The sequence below is a fragment of the Somniosus microcephalus genome, chromosome 3 (genome assembly GCF_052327205.1).
Source record: "Somniosus microcephalus isolate GS21.2 chromosome 3, FLI_Smic_1.0, whole genome shotgun sequence".
Taxonomy (NCBI): domain Eukaryota; kingdom Metazoa; phylum Chordata; class Chondrichthyes; order Squaliformes; family Somniosidae; genus Somniosus; species Somniosus microcephalus.
Genome location: NC_140989.1, coordinates 329,075,516 through 329,095,187, shown reverse-complemented (window position 1 = coordinate 329,095,187; position 19,672 = coordinate 329,075,516). Strand labels below are relative to the sequence as shown.

The 19,672-nt window shown below is 51.1% G+C and overlaps 1 protein-coding gene and 1 non-coding gene across 6 annotated transcripts in view; one reads left to right on the top strand and one right to left on the bottom strand.

The window, feature by feature from the left end:
* Positions 1-829: 829 nt before the first annotated feature.
* LOC147122219 (U1 spliceosomal RNA) lies at positions 830-990 on the bottom strand. Its single transcript, XR_015077792.1, has one exon. It is a non-coding gene; the product is annotated as a U1 spliceosomal RNA (small nuclear RNA).
* A 207-nt stretch (positions 991-1,197) lies between these two features.
* Positions 1,198-19,672, top strand: part of LOC147122217 (BTB/POZ domain-containing protein 19-like) — a 263,418-nt gene continuing 244,943 nt past the window's right edge. For 2 of the 5 annotated variants that reach the window (XR_015077709.1, XR_015077708.1), the window contains exons 1-3: positions 1,198-1,436; positions 8,734-8,959; positions 12,948-13,001. Coding sequence is in view for 3 of the 5 variants with exons in the window: in XM_085983134.1 (XP_085839260.1) it covers positions 1,345-1,436; positions 8,734-8,959; positions 12,948-13,001 (372 nt within the window). In the remaining 2 variants the exon portion in view is untranslated. The other 3 variants (XM_085983134.1, XM_085983136.1, XM_085983135.1) reach the window with 3 other exon arrangements.

Genomic DNA, 19,672 nt, shown 5'->3' with positions numbered 1-19,672 from the left:
TAGGGCTCCGCCCATACCTGGCCCCTACTTAAGCAGGCCCCAGCGTGTCTCACAGGCAGTACAGCAGATCTCTGGATGAGAGACACTTCTCCACTGTGTATTACTTTCTGAGTTAATAAAAGCCTTGCTTTGCTCCGTTAACGTTGGGTCTCGGATTCATTGAGGCACATCAAGGGTCACACAAGAATAATGGCTACCTGGGTCTGGATATGGCTGAGCCTTTGGGAGAATGGGGGGAAAGTTGAAGTAATATTTTCAAATTTGGTTTGCCTATTTTAATTGGACGAATAGCAGGGGTTCGAGGTATCCAGTCTCACTAGGCATCTGAAGCATGCCTAATTTTAATAGACCATTACGGGTGACACTAACAGAAAAACAGCTCTACAAGTGCCCTCTCAGCTGAAGAGGCACCATTAATATAATAATTTAAACATATGGTCTAATTCACGAAAATAAACTTATAATGCTAAATCATAAAATTATCTATGTTAATTCGACACTCTGCGGTGCCCACCAGTTGCAGAAAGCCCCGAGCATACCGACATTGCATGTTTCCTCTCCAGGGCCAACCGGGCAAATTTGGTTTGCGGAAGGCCTCGAGCGTGCCAGTGTACACCGTATGCTCCATCTCCAGGGCCACCCGGGCACGGACAAGCAAATTTGGTTTGTGACTTTTATTGTGCCATCAATCCTTTCGGGGGAGGCAGGATGGTACAGTGTAATGCGATGCATGTTAAAATAAATGAAATAGATTTTGTTGATTTCTGGACGCTGCACTGCCAATCTCTGCCCCTTAATGATGTAGATCAACCATGGTTTTGCCAACAAAAGGGGGAAAGGACATACACAATCCCCCCTCAGATTATGCAGTCCAGTATCCCATATCTGGGGGGATGCAGGCTTCAGCAGACCCCCAAGTGCAATGGGTTTGATTCATCCTGGGAAAACCACTTTCCTGATCATGGTCTCTTCATCAGCCATGGTAAATGCAGCAATAAAAGTAAGAAAAAATGCGGCAAAGTGTATTCTTGACCAAAGAGTTTAACCAGTCGCTTTCTCTTACATTGTTTTAATTTCGCTTTCCTCAAATTAATGCACTTGTTTCCCCTCTCGTTAAATTTTTTCATTTATGCATTTTGTTTGCTGTTTTCTTTCTTTTTCTATTTCCTCCTCGTTTTCTTTTTCCTTTAACTTTTTTTTCCCCTCCCCCTGTTATCTCATTTCCACCTCCTCTTTTGCCTTCCCTCCATTTCTTTCTCTCCCTGTCTGGTGTTGAAATTTTTCCTTGGCTGGGTGGAGGTGTGGGGCCCGGGACCACAGCCGCCCTCCTGCCGGCTCGGAGACATGTCCGACCCTCCTAATTCCGCTTGTCTGCGGGGAAGCCTTGCCTCCTTCGCCGCCGACATGAGGAAAATGATCAACGCGCCGGAGTTCAGGTGAGAGCGGCCGCGGAAAGCAGGAAACGCCGGGGATTGGAAGAGGATCGTAGGCCTCAGACTGACCCACCTAAACCCCAGCCCCCACCCCACCGTTTCCACAAACGCCTGTAAATAATCAATTTATAGATTAAAAGTAATAATTTTGGGGGATCTGTTTTTAAAATTTCCACGAAAGGCTCGACTTTAGTAATAATTAATTAGGGGGGAAGTTTGTCTATAATAATTTAATGTAACTTCAGAGACTAGGGCCTAGAAATTCATTAAGGCGCTGCCAGCTTTGCGCCCAGTTAACGCCTAAAGGGTGATTTTGCGCCAAAAATGAGTTTGCGCAGATATTCAGCGCAGCGGTATTGGCGGCGGTAGCCGTTAGCGCTGCGCCGGCACCGATGACGTCATCGGTGTGCGCAGTGCCCCGGTTCCGCCCCGAAACCGCGCCGATCCCCATATTTAGTTGCGGCCGCCTCCTCCGAAGCGGCCGCAAACAGCGACCAGAAAACGGGGCTGTCCTGCTGCCTTAGTGGGGCGCTTTAAAGCGGAAGGTGCGGCCGGCCGCCTGCCCGCACCTCCTTCCCCGGCCTCCTCCACCCCCCCCCGCGGCATTGCCGGCTGCTTTCCGCGAGCCCGGCACTTCTCCGTGGTGCCGGGCTCATTTGCCGGCACTATCCAGCGGCGATCTCCCCGTTGCAGGCAGCTCCCCCTTAAGAGAAGGAGGAGGCCTGCAGTACCGCAGCCTGCCGCTGCGCAGCGCCTGGCGCAGCGGCGCCAAGAGCGCTGATATTCAGTGTCAGCGCACCAAGCGGAGGCGGGCACACCCTGGTATAGCGCTCGCTTCCGAATTGGGGCGCTAACAATGAATATCTGACGATTGCTATAGGCTTCCCGCCCAGCGCTAACTTTTGGGCGCTAGGCAGCTGGCGGGGCCATAGTGAATTTCTAGGCCTAGGTGTTCTGCGGCAAGTGTCTCACCTCCCGACTCCCCAAAGCCTTTCCACCATCTACAAGGCACATGTAAGGAGTGTGATGGATAACTCTCCACTTGCCTGGATGAGTGCAGCTCCAACAACACTCAAAAAACTCGACACCATCCAGGACAAAGCAGTCCGCTTGATTGGCACCCCTCCACCACCTTAAACATTCACTCCCTCCACCACCGGTGTACCGTGGCTGCAGTGTGGACCATCTACAAGATGCACTGCAGCAACTCGCCAAGGCTTCTTCGGCAGCACCTCCCAAACCCGCGACCTCTTCCACCTAGAAGGACAAGGGCAGCAGGCGCATGGGAACACCGCCACCTCCAAGTCACACACCATCCTGACTTGGAAGTATATCGCTGATCCTTCATCATCGCTGGGTCAAAATCCTGGAACTCCCTACCTAACAGCACTGTGGGAGTACCTTCACCACACGGACAGCAGCGGTTCAAGAAGGCGGCTCACCATCACCTCCTCAAGGGCATCTAGGGATGGGCAATAAATGCTGGCCTTCCCGTAAGCGAATAAAAAAAGATACACTTTTTATAAAGCTCTTCTGAATATAACTATAATAAACTGCTTCTAAATTAAGAATATTCTTAAAATACAAGCCTCATTTTCCTATATTACAACAGTGACTATACTTCAAAAGTACTTCATTGGCTGTGAAGCGCATTGGGACATACTGGGGTTGCGAAAGGCGCTGTATAAATGTACATTCTTTCTTGTTCTAACATAGTACCATTTAGCTGACACTTTTTGAACAAGCAGACACAGAGTTCCTGTGAGAGGCTGCTTGCTGTCTTGTTAATTAGATGATGTTGCAGCACTGGGGAGTTTTCAAGCAGCTCCAGTTCTTACAACAACCTTCTTTCCAAACTCAACTGCAATGTGTCTTTTTTTTTGGTAGCAGCACACGCACACACACACACACACACACCACAAAGGTTCCACCATCCGGTTTTTGAGTGTGGAAATTTCTAAAATGAAAACCAGAAGTCATTGAGGGGTTCTGATGATGTAATAAACCAGAAGACCCAAACTAAAGCAGTTTATAACAGTTATGTGAAATACTCTGAAATTGCAGCCTTGAAATCACTTCTGTGCATAATGATTAGGGATGTGTTTTTGCCATAGCGAGACATCCTGCTAATTTCTACAGTTGCTTTGATTTGCTGCTTGAGTACTGCAGTTTTGCATTAAAAAAAATCCCAGAAGAAGCTTTGAGCAGATTGGAACAATAGCAAATGACTACCTCAACATATCATATACCATAACCTTTTTAAAAATAAGATAATAGCTGTCAAATCCACGTTGCTGATGCATGATCATGCCACATTGAATGATTAATGGTTGTGACGTAATCACTGCAGGACTTTCAAGGGAACAACAGTTGATTATTGGAAAATAATACAGCGTACATTATAATACACAATACATTTAGACGTTCCAATAATGTAGGTCACAAGAGCAAAGTATGAATGCCATAAGAATCTTGATACTGTTGCAGTCAGGAATACACACAATTAGCTTTATTTTCTTTAAAATTTCGTATGTACCTTTTATGCCAGTATTTCTATTTTTTGTTCTCCCTGAATTCTCCCTCTATCTAGAGTGGTTGAAGGCTTGTTTCCAGGACTCTGCCAATTCTAGAAAGATGAAAGAATCTATATTTATAAAGTAACTTTTGAGATCACAGGACGCCCCAAAGCACTTCACAGCCAGTGAAGTACTTTTGAGGTCCTGTCACTTTGTAATAGGGAGAAATGCTGTCTTGTAATTGGCTGCTACATGTTCTGTGCAAGCTTGACAAATTGACTGACCTTCCAATGACAATTTCAAATAGTAGCATGGTGGAGATTGGCAACTCACTGTGTGGAGCACTGTTGGTGCAAACTCTGTGGTGTAGCACACAAATGTTAACCATGAGGATGTTACTGGTAGAATAGATAAGGGAGAACCAGTGGATGTGGTGTATTTGGACTTTCAGAAGGCTTTCGATAAGGTCCCACATAAGAGATTGGCGTGCAAAGTTAAAGCACATGGGATTGGGGGTAAGGTACTAACTTGGATAGAGAACTGGTTGGCAGACAGGAAGCAAAGAGTTGGAATAAACGGGTCTTTTTCCGAGTGGCAGGCAGTGACTAGTGGGGTACCGCAGGGATCGGTGCTCAGACCCCAGCTATTCACAATATATATTAATGATCTAGACGAGGGAACTAGATGTAATATCTCCAAGTTTGCAGACGACACAAAGCTGGGTGGGTATGTGTGCTGTGAGGAGGATGCAGAGAAACTCCAGTATGATTTGGACAGGCTGGGTGATTGAGCAGATGCATGGCAGATGCAGTATAATGTGGATAAATGCGAGGTTATCCACTTTGCTGGCAAAAACAGGAAGACAGATTATTATCTGAACGGCAATAGATTGGGAAAAGGGGAAGTGCAACGAGAACTGGGTGTCTTTGTGCACCAGTCACTGAAGGTAAGCATGCAGGTGCAGCAGGCGGTTAAGAAGGCAAATGGTATGTTGGCCTTCATAGCGAGAGGATTCGAGTACAGGAGCAAGGATGTCTTGCTGCAGTTGTACAGGGCCTTGGTGAGACCACACCTTGAGTATTGTGTGCAGTTTTGGTTGCCTTATCTGAGGAAGGATGTTCTTGCCATGGAGGGAGTGCAGTGAAGGTTCACCAGACTGATACCTGGGATGGCAGGAATGATGTATGAAGAGAGATTGGGTCGATTAGGCTTATATTCGCTAGAGTTTAGAAGAATGAGAGGGGATCTCATTGAAACTTATAAAATTCTAACAGGACTAGACAGACTCGATGCAGGAAGGATGTTCACAATGGCGGGGGAGTCCAGAACCAGGGGTCACGGTCTAAGGATAAGGGATAAGCCATTTAGGACTGAGATGAGGAGGAATTTCTTCACCCAGAGAGTGGTGAACCTGTGGAATTCTCTACCACAGAAGGCAGTTGAGGCCAATTCATTAAATATATTCAAGAAGGAGTTGGATATATTTCTTAAGGCTAAAGGGATGAAGGGATATGGGGAGAAAGCAGGGACCGGGTACTGAATTTGGATGATCAGCCATGATCCCATTAAATGGCGGAGCAGGCTCGAGGGGCCGAATGGCCTACTCCTGCTCCTATCTTCTATGTTTCTATGCAGCCCCATAAATCTTGCATTTTTATTTCTAAGCTTTCCAGTTTAAAGATAGTAATAGAGTTGCCTGCCAGGAAGGGAGGACTTTACTGAAAAATGATACATGTGCTTTCCTGGCTCATAATACTTTTTAATATATTACAGTCTAATAATAACCCAGAACTAAATGATACGAACACAACATTTGGCAAGCTTCAAGTGAGACTGGAAATTAGAATTTCCATGGGGTGCATCTGTGAAATAGGTTACTATCAAAAGCAGTTTTATTATTAATTACCTTTAAAAAGAATCTGGTTACTGTATTAGCATCTGGTTAAGACGGGGCTGAAGGATATAGGTATAGCTATAGATATACTGTAGATGATCAGATACTCTACGATTATGCTGGTTCCAGTCTGGGCAGCATAGGAAAGTCATCTGTGCAATGCATCAAGTAGGGTTTGAATTGTGCAGATTGTAATGATATCCTAGAGTTTTAAGTTGATTGCCAGCAGTGATTGGAGGTGGGGATTTTTTTTTGATAATGTGATTATTAGCTCTCACCATGAAATGGAATAAATTATTGAGTGTTCTTCACAGTACAGACTGCATATGTCTTCTAGAAGGAAAAGGCTTGATGTCTGAACCTTTACTCATTTGACTATTTTCTGACCCTAGCATTTCCTGGTAGTCAACTGCAAATTGTTTCTTAATAAGTTTCCAGCAACGTTGCTAATCATTTAGTGTAAAACTATCATCAACAACAACAGCAGCTTGCATTTACACAGAGCTGCTCCTTTACAAGAAGACACCTGGATACACTTTACAATAAGGAGGAAAGCGATTTGGTGGACATGGGAAAATGGAGAGACTAGGATGGAGACTGATTGAAGAGGAGGTGTTTGGGGAGATTTTTGAAAGCAGAGAGAGAGAGGCAAGGTGATTGGAACTGGGTAGATCATTGGAGAGGCAGGCCTGTGGCAGCTGAACGAGCAGCCACCAATGGTGAAGCGGAGGATGTGAGGGAAAGGGTAGGAAAAGTCAGGCATAAGAGGAGTGGGGGTGTATGCAAGGGCATAAATCAGGGGCAGATGACTAAAGTAGTCTGGGGGATGGCCTTGCAGAACTTAAAAACAAGGAGAAAAAGTTTGAAAATGATATGTTGCGAGGATGGGAGTGATGGAAATGTGGCACGTAGTGTGGGTGAGGATACCTACGGCAGGGTTTTGGATGGTTGGTCATGAAGGGTTGGCGCAGGAAGGCCAGCTAGTAGGGCATTGGAGTGGTTCAACTTTGTAATGATGAAGGCATTGACTAACATAAGAAATAGGAGCAGGAGTAGGCCATTTGCACCCTCGAGCCTGCTCCGCCATTCAGTAAGACTAGGGTTTTGGTGGCAGAAAATAAGAAATAGGGGCGGAAGCAGGTAATGCTGCAGAGGTGGAAGAAAGGGATTTTGTTAACAAAGTGGGTGTAGGGGAGAAGCTAAGGTCGGAATTGTGCAGGACAATAAGGTTCTGCACTTTCTGACAACTTGAAATGACTGCCAGAAATGGCCCCAGACATACTGTCAGTGGATGTTAACAATGACCACGTCATCCAAAATTGATTCAGAATTCTATTAGCTTCCAGACTTCACTTCTGAATTTGCAATAACTACGTCTGGTGATTTCCTCATCGTCATAAGCAAACTGCTCTTACAACATTTATACTCTTCATCCCTAAGATTAAAGATAAGCGGATGTGTTCCTGGGAACCACATTTGGCATACCTAGCCACGTTCTCTAGTAGGAATTTATCTTTCCTTTTAATGTTCTCGGTTTCATATGGCCCAACCTTAGACTGCCAGCCAGAAGAATCTTGGAATCAACCCAAACTGACATCACAGCCAAAAGTTTTGTGGCAGCCCAGACGCATTAATTGGACTTTGTTCTACTTAGTGCTGCATCTCCAAGCCTTTTCCATACCTGACAATGGTGCAACGCAGCATCTAATGAGACACTCAAAATGAGCTGTTGGAGTTCAACAACAACAATAACTTGCATTTATATAGCGCCTTTAACGTAGTAAAACATCCCAAGGCACTTCACAGGAGCGTGATCAGACAAAAATTGACACAGAGCCAAAGAAGGAGACATTAGGAGAGGTGACTAAAAGCTTGGTTAAGGAGATTTTATGCTTCCTGTGTTGTCATTTGCATCACTGTGATGAAAGGCAATGTTATTTGTTCCATTTCAATCTCCACCACTAATATCACTGCCAACCAGCAGAGCTGTAGGATGAGTGGAAGGTTTGTTGGGAACTGAGATGCATGCTGCACTAAGCCTGGGAAATGCATGGCAATAGCTGGCTAGCGAGGTAGGGCAGCTGCTGCATTGTAAAACTATAGCTTTTTAAAGCCATTTTATGGTTAGCTGTCAGCCAGAGTGTTTAGTATTGAACTCAGTGCCCTTGAGTTAAGGAGGAAGAAAACTCCAGCCACGATGGCTATTTGTCAACCTCTGCTGATAACATAAGAACATAAGACGTAGGAGCAGGAGTAGATCATTTGGCCCCTCGAGCCTGCTCCGCCATTCAATAAGATCATGGCTGATCTGATCTTGGCCTCAACTCCACTTCCCTGCCTGCTCCCCATAACCCTTGAGTCCCTTGCCATTCAAAAACCTGATAAGAACATAATACTTGATAGTACTTGAACATACACTTTACATGAGGTCAGGATTGGCCTTGTTCCTGATACTTTCCATAGTCGAATAGTCTTTGGGAAGGCTCACGTGTGAAGAATGAGTACTTCAGTATCATATGGTAACTGATGACTGTGGAACGATATCCCAACAAGGAATCAACGCTATCAGGAGAGTAGGAGAAGGGAGGAAATCATTGTTACTCCTACAAAGAGACTCTTTTCCTGTTGCATTCCACGAATTGTAGTCCTTTTATGGTTCTTTTCTGCTAAATTGATTTTATAAACTTAGCAACATAAAGCATAGTAACCATGATCTAGCACAGTCCTTTGAGGCACTCTAATCTATGTAGCAATTGAGACTTTTCAGGTGCCAGCTATGGTATTGTGCCAATTGTATGGATATTCCATTTGTTCTGAGCATCCAAAATGTTGAATTTTTGTGTGTGTTGTTGCTAATTTGGTTTCTTTTTGTGTGTTTTTTTTTAACCAGTGATGTAAAATTCATTGTTGGAGAGGAGAGGAAAGTGGTGTATGCCCACCGCTGCATCTTAGCCTATCGCTGCGAGGCGTTTAGCGCCATGTTCGCCCAGCAACTTCTGTCATGTGATGCAAAAGAAGCTGACATTCCATTTGTTCTTTCAGATGTGCAGCCAGACATCTTCCTGGCTGTGGTTGAGTTTCTCTACACAAACTGTGTGATGCTGAGCAGCAAAATAGTGAGTACGTGACTTTCTGGGGTAGATGGATAGATTTTAACTTGGGCGACCGACCGGCTGAGCGAGCTTGGCCGTCTGCCCATTCCAGTTGCGGAAAGGTCGGAGCCATATCATGGCCCGGGCCTCACTTAAATAGCACCGGCGGGCCGCGGGTACCAAATGGGCATCCGATGCTGCTGACTGGTTTTGAACTGGTAGCAAGCCAAGTCTTGGCGGGGGATGGCAGGGGGCAGAGGAGGGGACAAGAGGGAGTCATGATCGCAATTGGGGAGGGGGGGGGGGGACGGCCCAAAGGGTGGGTCGTGATCGCAGTGGGGGGGGGCGGCCCAAAGAGTGGGTCGTGATCGCAGTGGGGGGGGGCGGCCCAAAGAGTGGGTCGTGATCGCAGTGGGGGGGGGCCCATAGGGTGGGTCGTGATCGCAGTGGGGGGGGGGGGCCCAAAGGGTGGGTCGTGATCGCAGTGGGGGGGGGGGGTCGGCCCAAAGGGTGGGTCGTGATCGCAGTGGGGGGACGGCCCAAAGAGTGGGTCGTGATTGCAGTGGGGGAGCGGCCCAAAGAGTGGGTCGTGATCGCAGTGGGGAGCGGCCCAAAGAGTGGGTCGTGATCGCAGTGAGGGGGCGGCCCAAAGAGTGGGTCATGATCGCAGTGGGGGGGGGGGGGGGGCGGCCCAAAGAGTGGGTCGCGATCGCAGTGGGGGGGGGGGGGGCGGCTCAAAGAGTGGGTCGTGATCGCAGGGAGGGGGGGGGGGGCACCCAAAGAGTGGGTCGTGATCGCAGTGGGGGGGGGGGCCCAAAGGGGGGGGGGGGCCCAAAGGGTGGGTCGTGATCGCAGTGGGGGGGGGGGGTCGGCCCAAAGGGTGGGTCGTGATCGCAGTGGGGGGGCGGCCCAAAGAGTGGGTCGTGATTGCAGTGGGGGAGCGGCCCAAAGAGTGGGTCGTGATCGCAGTGGGGAGCGGCCCAAAGAGTGGGTCGTGATCGCAGTGAGGGGGCGGCCCAAAGAGTGGGTCATGATCGCAGTGGGGGGGGGGGGGGGCGGCCCAAAGAGTGGGTCGTGATTGCAGTGGGGGGGGGGGGGGTCAAGAGTGGGTCTTGATCGCAGTGGGGGGCAGGGGGCGCTCGGGTGTGAACTGCCCGGATTATTTTTATGGGGCCCTGCTCCTGGTTCCACAAAAATAATTTAAAGCTTACCTTTTTGGGGCCTCCTCGGGTGTACCACCGCTAAAACAGGTCAGAGTGTGCATTGAGTGCACTCTGGCTTGTTTTGTCCTTAAATGGCAGTCGGGGTCCTATGCTCATTGTTGGTACCTGATTTTCATATTAAAAGGGGCCTATTGCTTGAAACAAGCAGGTGCTTTGGCAGACCCCTGTTATAGCGGTAGGCCCCTGTTATGTTGTAGCGGGAACAGGGTGATAAGTCTATTGACCCCAATATGGTCCTATCAATGCCAACTTCGGCAAGTTAAAATCAGCCCATTAAATATCAGTAATGTGCTGAGAACAAATCAAAAACAGCTGCTGAGAATTTTTCTGTTTTTGGCAGTTGTTCGCAACAGTGGAACTTTTTGGCCTGTGTTATGTATTTGTCAGTCATAATTAATCTAGAGCTTCCAGTTGCCCCAGTATTTTCCCAATTGTCCTGCATCCTTGATTTTAACCCCAGTAAAATCCAACCACTTTAGAAAACACCTCACTTTTTTTGTATTCCTGGTTTCAAGCTAACATTGATGTAAAAATACTCCACAAATGGACACAAACTATCTTCAATACTAGTCAATCTCCCAGGATGTTGCACATGGGGAGTGAAGATCAAGTGCAGTCTTCAGGTGAAGTGGGGTTGGAGGTGGGGGGAGGGAGGCTGCAATAATTCAATCCCTATTTTAAAGTTAGACCTTCTGTCCTTATTTTTATATTTCCATTATAAATTCCTGTTCACATTTGTAATAGAATCTTCCTCTCTAAGCTTGTCATGCTGTAAATACACCCTCCCCTTGACAGGAAGTGTGCAGATGTAAGATTTTTAAATATATTAAGTAGATAGTTCAATAGCAAACTGCTGCAATTTGGGAAGCATTGAAGTAGAATTGGTTGGAACCGAGGAGTTTTTCTGCAGTCCATTTGAGGAGCTGAGAAACACAAAATGGAGGCGCTACAGCATCAGCATTGGTGGCAGGGTGTAATTACAGTGTGACCAGTTTACATAGACAAGTTTACAGTTTCCATTTATAAATGTGGATTTGGGAATTTATAATGGAAAAAGTTTAAAGGAAAAGCGCTCCGATGTAAAATTTCCCTTGTATTGCATAGATGTGCTTGTGTTGAGCATTGTAGACAGTGCTGCTGGACGGAGCAAAGATCTAGCGCTGTTGGAAGTTGTGAGGTCTGTTAGTGTCACAATGATGCTAGTGGTTCCTTTATGGTTTTAATTTAATGCTGAGATTTCATTCCAAGTATTTTGTTTATAACTGAAAATTAAATCTTTGTGTCAAAGAGAGGATTACCAGTAGCCGAAATAGTGCCATTAGTAACAGTTGGATAGTCTCTCCATAGACTCAGAGAGGTGGACTGCTTTCAGCTTGCCCACCAATTTAGCAAGAGGAGTTGAGTTCTCAGTCTTTGTAACTGTGCTGAAGAGCTTATTGCAGTGATCAAGTCCCATATTGCATTGGAATCATTATCTTTGATTACTTGCTGAGTCTTCACTTTATACTACATTGGAATCTTTATCCCAGGTCACTCTGGGAGCTACACAACAGTGAAATCGTTAGCTCAGGGCATTTGGTTTGCCACGTACTACACAAAATCTTCAGATTTGCTTATTCAGTAGCCCTTGTACTGTGATAGAATTTGAATTTGCATTCATCAATTGAAAACTAAACTGTTCTTATTGATTGAGGTGGGTGAACAGATGATATTCAACACTAGACATGTTGCAACTTGATTTGCTGCAGATCTGCCACCAGATGTCTGTAGGCTTCACAAACTATACTGAAGTTTATTTTTGCGAAACCAAGAAATGTCTTCCAAATGAAAAATTCTAGCTTCAAAACTTATTTTTTTTGCCTTACATAGAAACATAGAAGATAGGAGCAGGAGCAGGCCATTCGGCCCCTCGGGCCTGCTCCGCCATTTAATGAGATCATGGCTGATCATCCAAATTCAGTACCCTGTCCCTGCTTTCTCCCCATATCCCTTGATCCCTTTAGCCTTAAGAAATATATCTAACTCCTTCTTGAATATATTTACTAAACAGACTTTCTGCTAGCCATATTATTCCAGACATTTCTCAGTTGAATTTGAGATCAAAATGTCTGCCCACACAAAGCATTGAACAGGACCTAGACTAAGAAATCTGAAACTCCTTACATGTAAGGCATTTTCAGTAGAAAGAGGAGGCTTATCTGCTATCAATATGAGCAGATTGTGTCCCAGCGGTCGAAGGTCAGTATACCGACTCACTGCACTATCCATTCTCTTGGGAGTGATTTGTATCCATTGAAATTTATTTTGTTAATTTTCTTCCCCTCTTCTGAAGATGCTGATTCATGCTGAGGTATGGTTTCATGAGCACCATCATCCTCTGGAACCCTTATGTGGCCATTCTTCATTTGTGAGTTTAGACATTGACTGAGGCTCTTTTCAGTCTCAGTTGAGTATCTTCTACGCTTTAGTAGAGGGACTTAAAAAATGAGAAAAAGCCCATGACTGGTCTGCACCACACAGCTGATGCCATTCTTGCCAATGATGTGAAGTGAATATCTTCCAAGGGAATCCTTTTTACTACTTCATTATACGGTGGAGCGCAAAATCCCACACGGAGACTGGTAGCAACTTGTTGAAAATGATTAACAGTGACATAAGTACACATTCTTACTGCAAGATTAAAGTACTGTATCTCTTTAATTAAATAAGTCGGTACTAATGCACGATAATGATGATCTCCACTAATTTGTTTGCTTCAACCTTCTGATAACTTTTTTTCAATTCTTCAGGCTCTGGATGTACTCACATCAGCGGTGGAATATGGGCTAGATGATCTTCAAAAGGTAAGACTTCTGATAAGTAATACAGGAAACTCTTTGGTATCCGGCACCGATGGGACCGGCGTGTTGCCGGTTGATCAAAAATTCCGGATGACGGAGAGGGTTATCTACCGAGGCTATTTTTAACAAAGAAAAATTAAAAAATCAAGAAATGTGCAGTATACAGTAATTGGGTACTCACCTACAGAATGTTGTGTTAAATGGATGGTGGAAGATGCTTGATTAAGTACAGTACTGCCAGTTGAGGGTAATGCAATGCAATGACTACCAGCAGCGTAGGAGACGCACAGTACCCCTGTAAAATGGCGGATCAGAAGAGACTACCGGCAGCGCGGGAGAGTCAGACTCCTGTTACAGGGGTATTGAGGTGTTCCGACTTCCGACAGCGCCAAGAAGCCGAGTAGTGGCAGTTTGGAGAACTACCCCCACTGACTAACTCGGCCACTGTGGGAGACTCTGACTTGGACACATTGTCGGTTATTGAGGTGTTGTTTTCGGAGTGAGAATTTTGCCGGTTAATAGAGAGTTTCCTGTACTTGGGTAATGAGATCAGAAAGGGGATGTAGCCTGTTGCAGTGGGTATGTAGAAATCTAAAATACATAGCGCAGTTCAACAGAAATCTTCGGGATGGGCAGTGATTCATAAATTCTTGCATTGTATAACTTCCTAATTTCATAATACTGCCCATATTGTGATTCATGATTGCTTATGAACTTTGCACAGATAGGCTAGGAGAAGAAACTACACCAGTGCATTTATACTCATCTGAGTCCAGTGATTTATCTATATCTATATTGTATATATAAATCGGTACATCTGTCTGTCTGTCTGTCATTCTGTCATTCTGTCTGTCTGTCATTCTGTTTGTCATCGCCTGTGCGTCTGTCGGGCTATGCGCTCGAAAGTTACAGGGCGTACCTACGCGCGCGTTACCTCCAAAGAAAGCTTACGCTTCCGAGACAGTTTTAAGCGTATTTACGTTTCGGCCGGGCTAAAATCGCGCCCGCGGTATCCCAAAAACCTTCAACGTTCCGCTCATTAGCATCTCATTATCTGCTCATTAGCGACAGAGTGACCTCGAGCTCGACCAATCGTACGCCGGGTTGCTGGCGTGTGCCGCCGGGCCAATCGGTGCGTGTGTGGCCGGGCCTTATCGTTCTGAACCGAGGTGAGTCGCCGCCATCTTGATTCCAAACTTTTCCTTTCTTTTTCCCGCTTTCTGCGTCTTTAAAAAAAACGTTGCTTTTAAAACACATATTGTTTAAAAAAAAAAATGATTTAGAAACAAATTAACTTATCGAATCTCATTAATTTTCCTACCTTTCCCCGTTTTTCCAGGTAGGCCTCGAAGCCTCGGCTTCTCCTTCGCACCCACGCCCGAGCTAGGCACCTCCCGGCCCCACTCGAAGGCTGGAGGGCCGAGCCTCAGCCCAGCGCCGCTAGGGTGCGCGCGCAGCAGGAGCTGAGACGCGGCGTCTCTCTCTGGCTCGGCCGGGGGGCGGGGCTTGCTGAGCGTCAAGCGTCACCCTGGCAAGCGGCCCCCCGGCCGTCTCGCACAGCCGCAATCGGCGGTCTTCACCTCGGGGGGGTGGGGGGGGCGCGACCCTCTGCGGGGGGCACGACCCACGTGGGGGCCGCGACCCTCGGGGGGGGGCCGCGACCCTCGGGGGGGGGGGCCGCGACCCTCGGGGGGGGGGGGGCGCGACCCTCGGGGGGGGGCCGCGACCCTCAGGGGGGCCCCCTGCCCTCCCTCCCCCCCTGCGCCTCCCCCTTCACCCCTTCCTTCCCCCCTCCCCCCTTCCCTTCCCCCCCTCCCCCCCTTCCCTTACCCCCCCTCCCCTCCCCCCTTCCCTTCCCCCCCCGCCCTCCCTCCCCCCCCCCCCCCGAGTCGCTCTCTCTCTCTTCCAACAACAACATGCCCTCGAAAAAGCCTCGGCACCGCCGGGCACTTCAGCTAGTATATATAAATAAAAGGATACGTCTGTCTGTCTGTCCTTCTGCCCTTCTGTCTGGCTATACACTCTAAAGTTATAGAGCGTACCTACACGTGCGTTACATCAAAAGAAAGCTTACGATTCCGGAACAGTCATAAGCGTATTTACGTTTCGGCGAGACAAAAATTGCGCCCACGGTATCCAAAAAACGTTCAAAACTCCGCTCATTAGCATCTCATTATCCGCTCATTAGCAATAGAGTGACATTAAGGTCGACCAATCGTACGGTCGAGCGACCCGACGGTCAACCAATCGCTGCGTGGCGGGGGCGGGTTCCTGGCGCGTGCGGGCGGGCCCTCCTAGAGTCGAGTGACGGGACGATTGACCAATCCTACGCTTCGGTGACCTGACGGTCGACCAATCGGTGCGTGTGTGGGCGGGCGTTATCGTTCTGAACCGAGGTGAGTCGCCGCCATCTTGATTCCAAACTTTTCATTTCTTTTTCCCGCTTTCTGCGTCTTTAAAAAAAAAGTTGCTTTTAAAACACATATTGTTTTTTAAAAAAGTTAATTACTTTCTAAATCTTTTATCTAATCTCATTAATTTTCCTACCTTTCCCCGTTTTTGCAGGTAGGCCTCAAAGCCTGGGCGTCTGTTGCCAGCCATGCTGGACCATAGGCAATTGTTTTCTGGCAAGCTCCTCCCACCCCCCACCAGCCCCCCCCCCCCCCCGCTGGGCCCGATTCCGAACCAGCGGCCAGCCATCTTGGTAAAGGCTGGCTGGGCTCACTGCAAGCTCCTCGTGCTTCATTCGGGGGTGGGGGGCGGGGCTCAGGAGGGGAGGGGGAGCGGAGAGGGTTACCCCGGCAACCGGGCTCGCCAGCCGCAATCGGCCGCTCAGGCCCAGGCCCGGTCCCGGAGATCGGGAGGCGGAGAGGGGAGGAGGGTTACCAAGGCAACCGGGCCCGGCCAGCCGCAATCGGCCATCTCAGGCCCGGCCTCGGGAGGGCGGGGCTCGGGCTCACCGGGGTGCTGCGCTCGGCATGTCAGTGCGTGGGGCAGCACGGAGCTCAGCGGAGCCATCGCCGGCAGAGGGGAGAGGGTCTGCTGGCTCCCGCCCTCCCTTTCTCCCCCCCTCCTCCACCCCTCCCCGCTCCTCCTCTCCCACTCCCCTCTCCTCCTCCCCTCCCCTTCCCTCCCTCCCCTCCCCCTCCCCCCCTTCCTCCCTCCCCCTCCCCCCTTCCTCCGTCCCCCTCCCCTTCCCCCCCTCCTCCCCTTCCTAGCCCCTCCTCCCCTTCCTACCCCCTCCTCCCCTTCCTCCCCCGCTCCTCCCCTTCCTCCCCCTTCCTCCCCCCTCCTCCCTCCTCCCCTTCCTCCCCCCCTCCTCCCCTTCCTCCCCCCCTCCTCCCCTTCCTCCCCCCCTCCTCCCCTTCCGCCCCCCCTCCTCCCCTTCCTCCCCCGCTGCTCCCCTTCCTCCCCCTCCCCTTCCTCCCCCCTTCCTCCCCCTCCCCTTCCTCCCCCCCTCCTCCCCATCTCCCCCCTCCCTCCCCCCTTTCCCCCTTCCCCCCTTCTTTCCCCCTCCTTCCCCCCTCCCCCCAGTCGCGCTCTCTCTTCCCCCCCAGTCGCTCTCTCTCTTCCCCCCCAGTCGCTCTCTCTCTTCCCCCCCAGTCGCTCTCTCTCTTCCCCCCCAGTCGCTCTCTCTCTTCCCCCCCAGTCGCTCTCTCTCTTCCCCCCCAGTCGCTCTCTCTCTTCCCCCCCAGTCGCTCTCTCTCTTCCCCCCCAGTCGCTCTCTCTCTTCCCCCCCAGTCGCTCTCTCTCTTCCCCCCCAGTCGCTCTCTCTCTTCCCCCCCAGTCGCTCTCTCTCTTCCCCCCCAGTCGCTCTCTCTCTTCCCCCCCAGTCGCTCTCTCTCTTCCCCCCAGTCGCTCTCTCTCTTCCCCCCCAGTCGCTCTCTCTCTTCCCGCCCAGTCGCTCTCTCTCTTCCCCCCCAGTCGCTCTCTCTCTTCCCCCCCAGTCGCTCTCTCTCTTCCCCCCCAGTCGCTCTCTCTCTTCCCCCCCAGTCGCTCTCTCTCTTCCCCCCCAGTCGCTCTCTCTCTTCCCCCCCAGTCGCTCTCTCTCTTCCCCCCCAGTCGCTCTCTCTCTTCCCCCCCAGTCGCTCTCTCTCTTCCCCCCCAGTCGCTCTCTCTTCCCCCCCAGTCGCTCTCTCTCTTCCCCCCCAGTCGCTCTCTCTCTTCCCCCCCAGTCGCTCTCTCTCTTCCCCCCCAGTCGCTCTCTCTCTTCCCCCCCAGTCGCTCTCTCTCTTCCCCCCCAGTCGCTCTCTCTCTTCCTCCCCAGTCGCTCTCTCTCTTCCCCCCCAGTCGCTCTCTCTCTTCCCCCCCAGTCGCTCTCTCTCTTCCCCCCCAGTCGCTCTCTCTCTTCCCCCCCAGTCGCTCTCTCTCTTCCCCCCCAGTCGCTCTCTCTCTTCCCCCCCAGTCGCTCTCTCTCTTCCCCCCCAGTCGCTCTCTCTCTTCCCCCCCAGTCGCTCTCTCTCTTCCCCCCCAGTCGCTCTCTCTCTTCCCCCCCAGTCGCTCTCTCTCTTCCCCCCCAGTCGCTCTCTCTCTTCCCCCCCAGTCGCTCTCTCTCTTCCCCCCCAGTCGCTCTCTCTCTTCCCCCCCAGTCGCTCTCTCTCTTCCCCCCCAGTCGCTCTCTCTCTTCCCCCCCAGTCGCTCTCTCTCTTCCCCCCCAGTCGCTCTCTCTCTTCCCCCCCAGTCGCTCTCTCTCTTCCCCCCCAGTCGCTCTCTCTCTTCCCCCCCAGTCGCTCTCTCTCTTCCCCCCCAGTCGCTCTCTCTCTTCCCCCCCAGTCGCTCTCTCTCTTCCCCCCCAGTCGCTCTCTCTCTTCCCCCCCAGTCGCTCTCTCTCTTCCCCCCCAGTCGCTCTCTCTCTTCCCCCCCAGTCGCTCTCTCTCTTCCCCCCCAGTCGCTCTCTCTCTTCCCCCCCAGTCGCTCTCTCTCTTCCCCCCCAGTCGCTCTCTCTCTTCCCCCCCAGTCGCTCTCTCTCTTCCCCCCCAGTCGCTCTCTCTCTTCCCCCCCAGTCGCTCTCTCTCTTCCCCCCCAGTCGCTCTCTCTCTTCCCCCCAGTCGCTCTCTCTCTTCCCCCCCAGTCGCTCTCTCTCTTCCCCCCCAGTCGCTCTCTCTCTTCCCCCCCAGTCGCTCTCTCTCTTCCCCCCCAGTCGCTCTCTCTCTTCCCCCCCAGTCGCTCTCTCTCTTCCCCCCCAGTCGCTCTCTCTCTTCCCCCCCAGTCGCTCTCTCTCTTCCCCCCCAGTCGCTCTCTCTCTTCCCCCCCAGTCGCTCTCTCTCTTCCCCCCCAGTCGCTCTCTCTCTTCCCCCCCAGTCGCTCTCTCTCTTCCCCCCCAGTCGCTCTCTCTCTTCCCCCCCAGTCGCTCTCTCTCTTCCCCCCCAGTCGCTCTCTCTCTTCCCCCCCAGTCGCTCTCTCTCTTCCCCCCCAGTCGCTCTCTCTCTTCCCCCCCAGTCGCTCTCTCTCTTCCCCCCCAGTCGCTCTCTCTCTTCCCCCCCAGTCGCTCTCTCTCTTCCCCCCCAGTCGCTCTCTCTCTTCCCCCCCAGTCGCTCTCTCTCTTCCCCCCCAGTCGCTCTCTCTCTTCCCCCCCAGTCGCTCTCTCTCTTCCCCCCAGTCGCTCTCTCTCTTCCCCCCAGTCGCTCTCTCTCTTCCCCCCAGTCGCTCTCTCTCTTCCCCCCAGTCGCTCTCTCTCTTCCCCCCCAGTCGCTCTCTCTCTTCCCCCCCAGTCGCTCTCTCTCTTCCCCCCCAGTCGCTCTCTCTCTTCCCCCCCAGTCGCTCTCTCTCTTCCCCCCCAGTCGCTCTCTCTCTTCCCCCCCAGTCGCTCTCTCTCTTCCCCCCCAGTCGCTCTCTCTCTTCCCCCCCAGTCGCTCTCTCTCTTCCCCCCCAGTCGCTCTCTCTCTTCCCCCCCAGTCGCTCTCTCTCTTCCCCCCCAGTCGCTCTCTCTCTTCCCCCCCAGTCGCTCTCTCTCTTCCCCCCCAGTCGCTCTCTCTCTTCCCCCCCAGTCGCTCTCTCTCTTCCCCCCCAGTCGCTCTCTCTCTTCCCCCCCAGTCGCTCTCTCTCTTCCCCCCCAGTCGCTCTCTCTCTTCCCCCCCAGTCGCTCTCTCTCTTCCCCCCCAGTCGCTCTCTCTCTTCCCCCCCCAGTCGCTCTCTCTCTTCCCCCCCAGTCGCTCTCTCTCTTCCCCCCCAGTCGCTCTCTCTCTTCCCCCCCAGTCGCTCTCTCTCTTCCCCCCCAGTCGCTCTCTCTCTTCCCCCCCAGTCGCTCTCTCTCTTCCCCCCCAGTCGCTCTCTCTCTTCCCCCCCAGTCGCTCTCTCTCTTCCCCCCCAGTCGCTCTCTCTCTTCCCCCCCAGTCGCTCTCTCTCTTCCCCCCCAGTCGCTCTCTCTCTTCCCCCCCAGTCGCTCTCTCTCTTCCCCCCCAGTCGCTCTCTCTCTTCCCCCCCAGTCGCTCTCTCTCTTCCCCCCCAGTCGCTCTCTCTCTTCCCCCCCAGTCGCTCTCTCTCTTCCCCCCCAGTCGCTCTCTCTCTTCCCCCCCAGTCGCTCTCTCTCTTCCCCCCCAGTCGCTCTCTCTCTTCCCCCCCAGTCGCTCTCTCTCTTCCCCCCCAGTCGCTCTCTCTCTTCCCCCCCAGTCGCTCTCTCTCTTCCCCCCCAGTCGCTCTCTCTCTTCCCCCCCAGTCGCTCTCTCTCTTCCCCC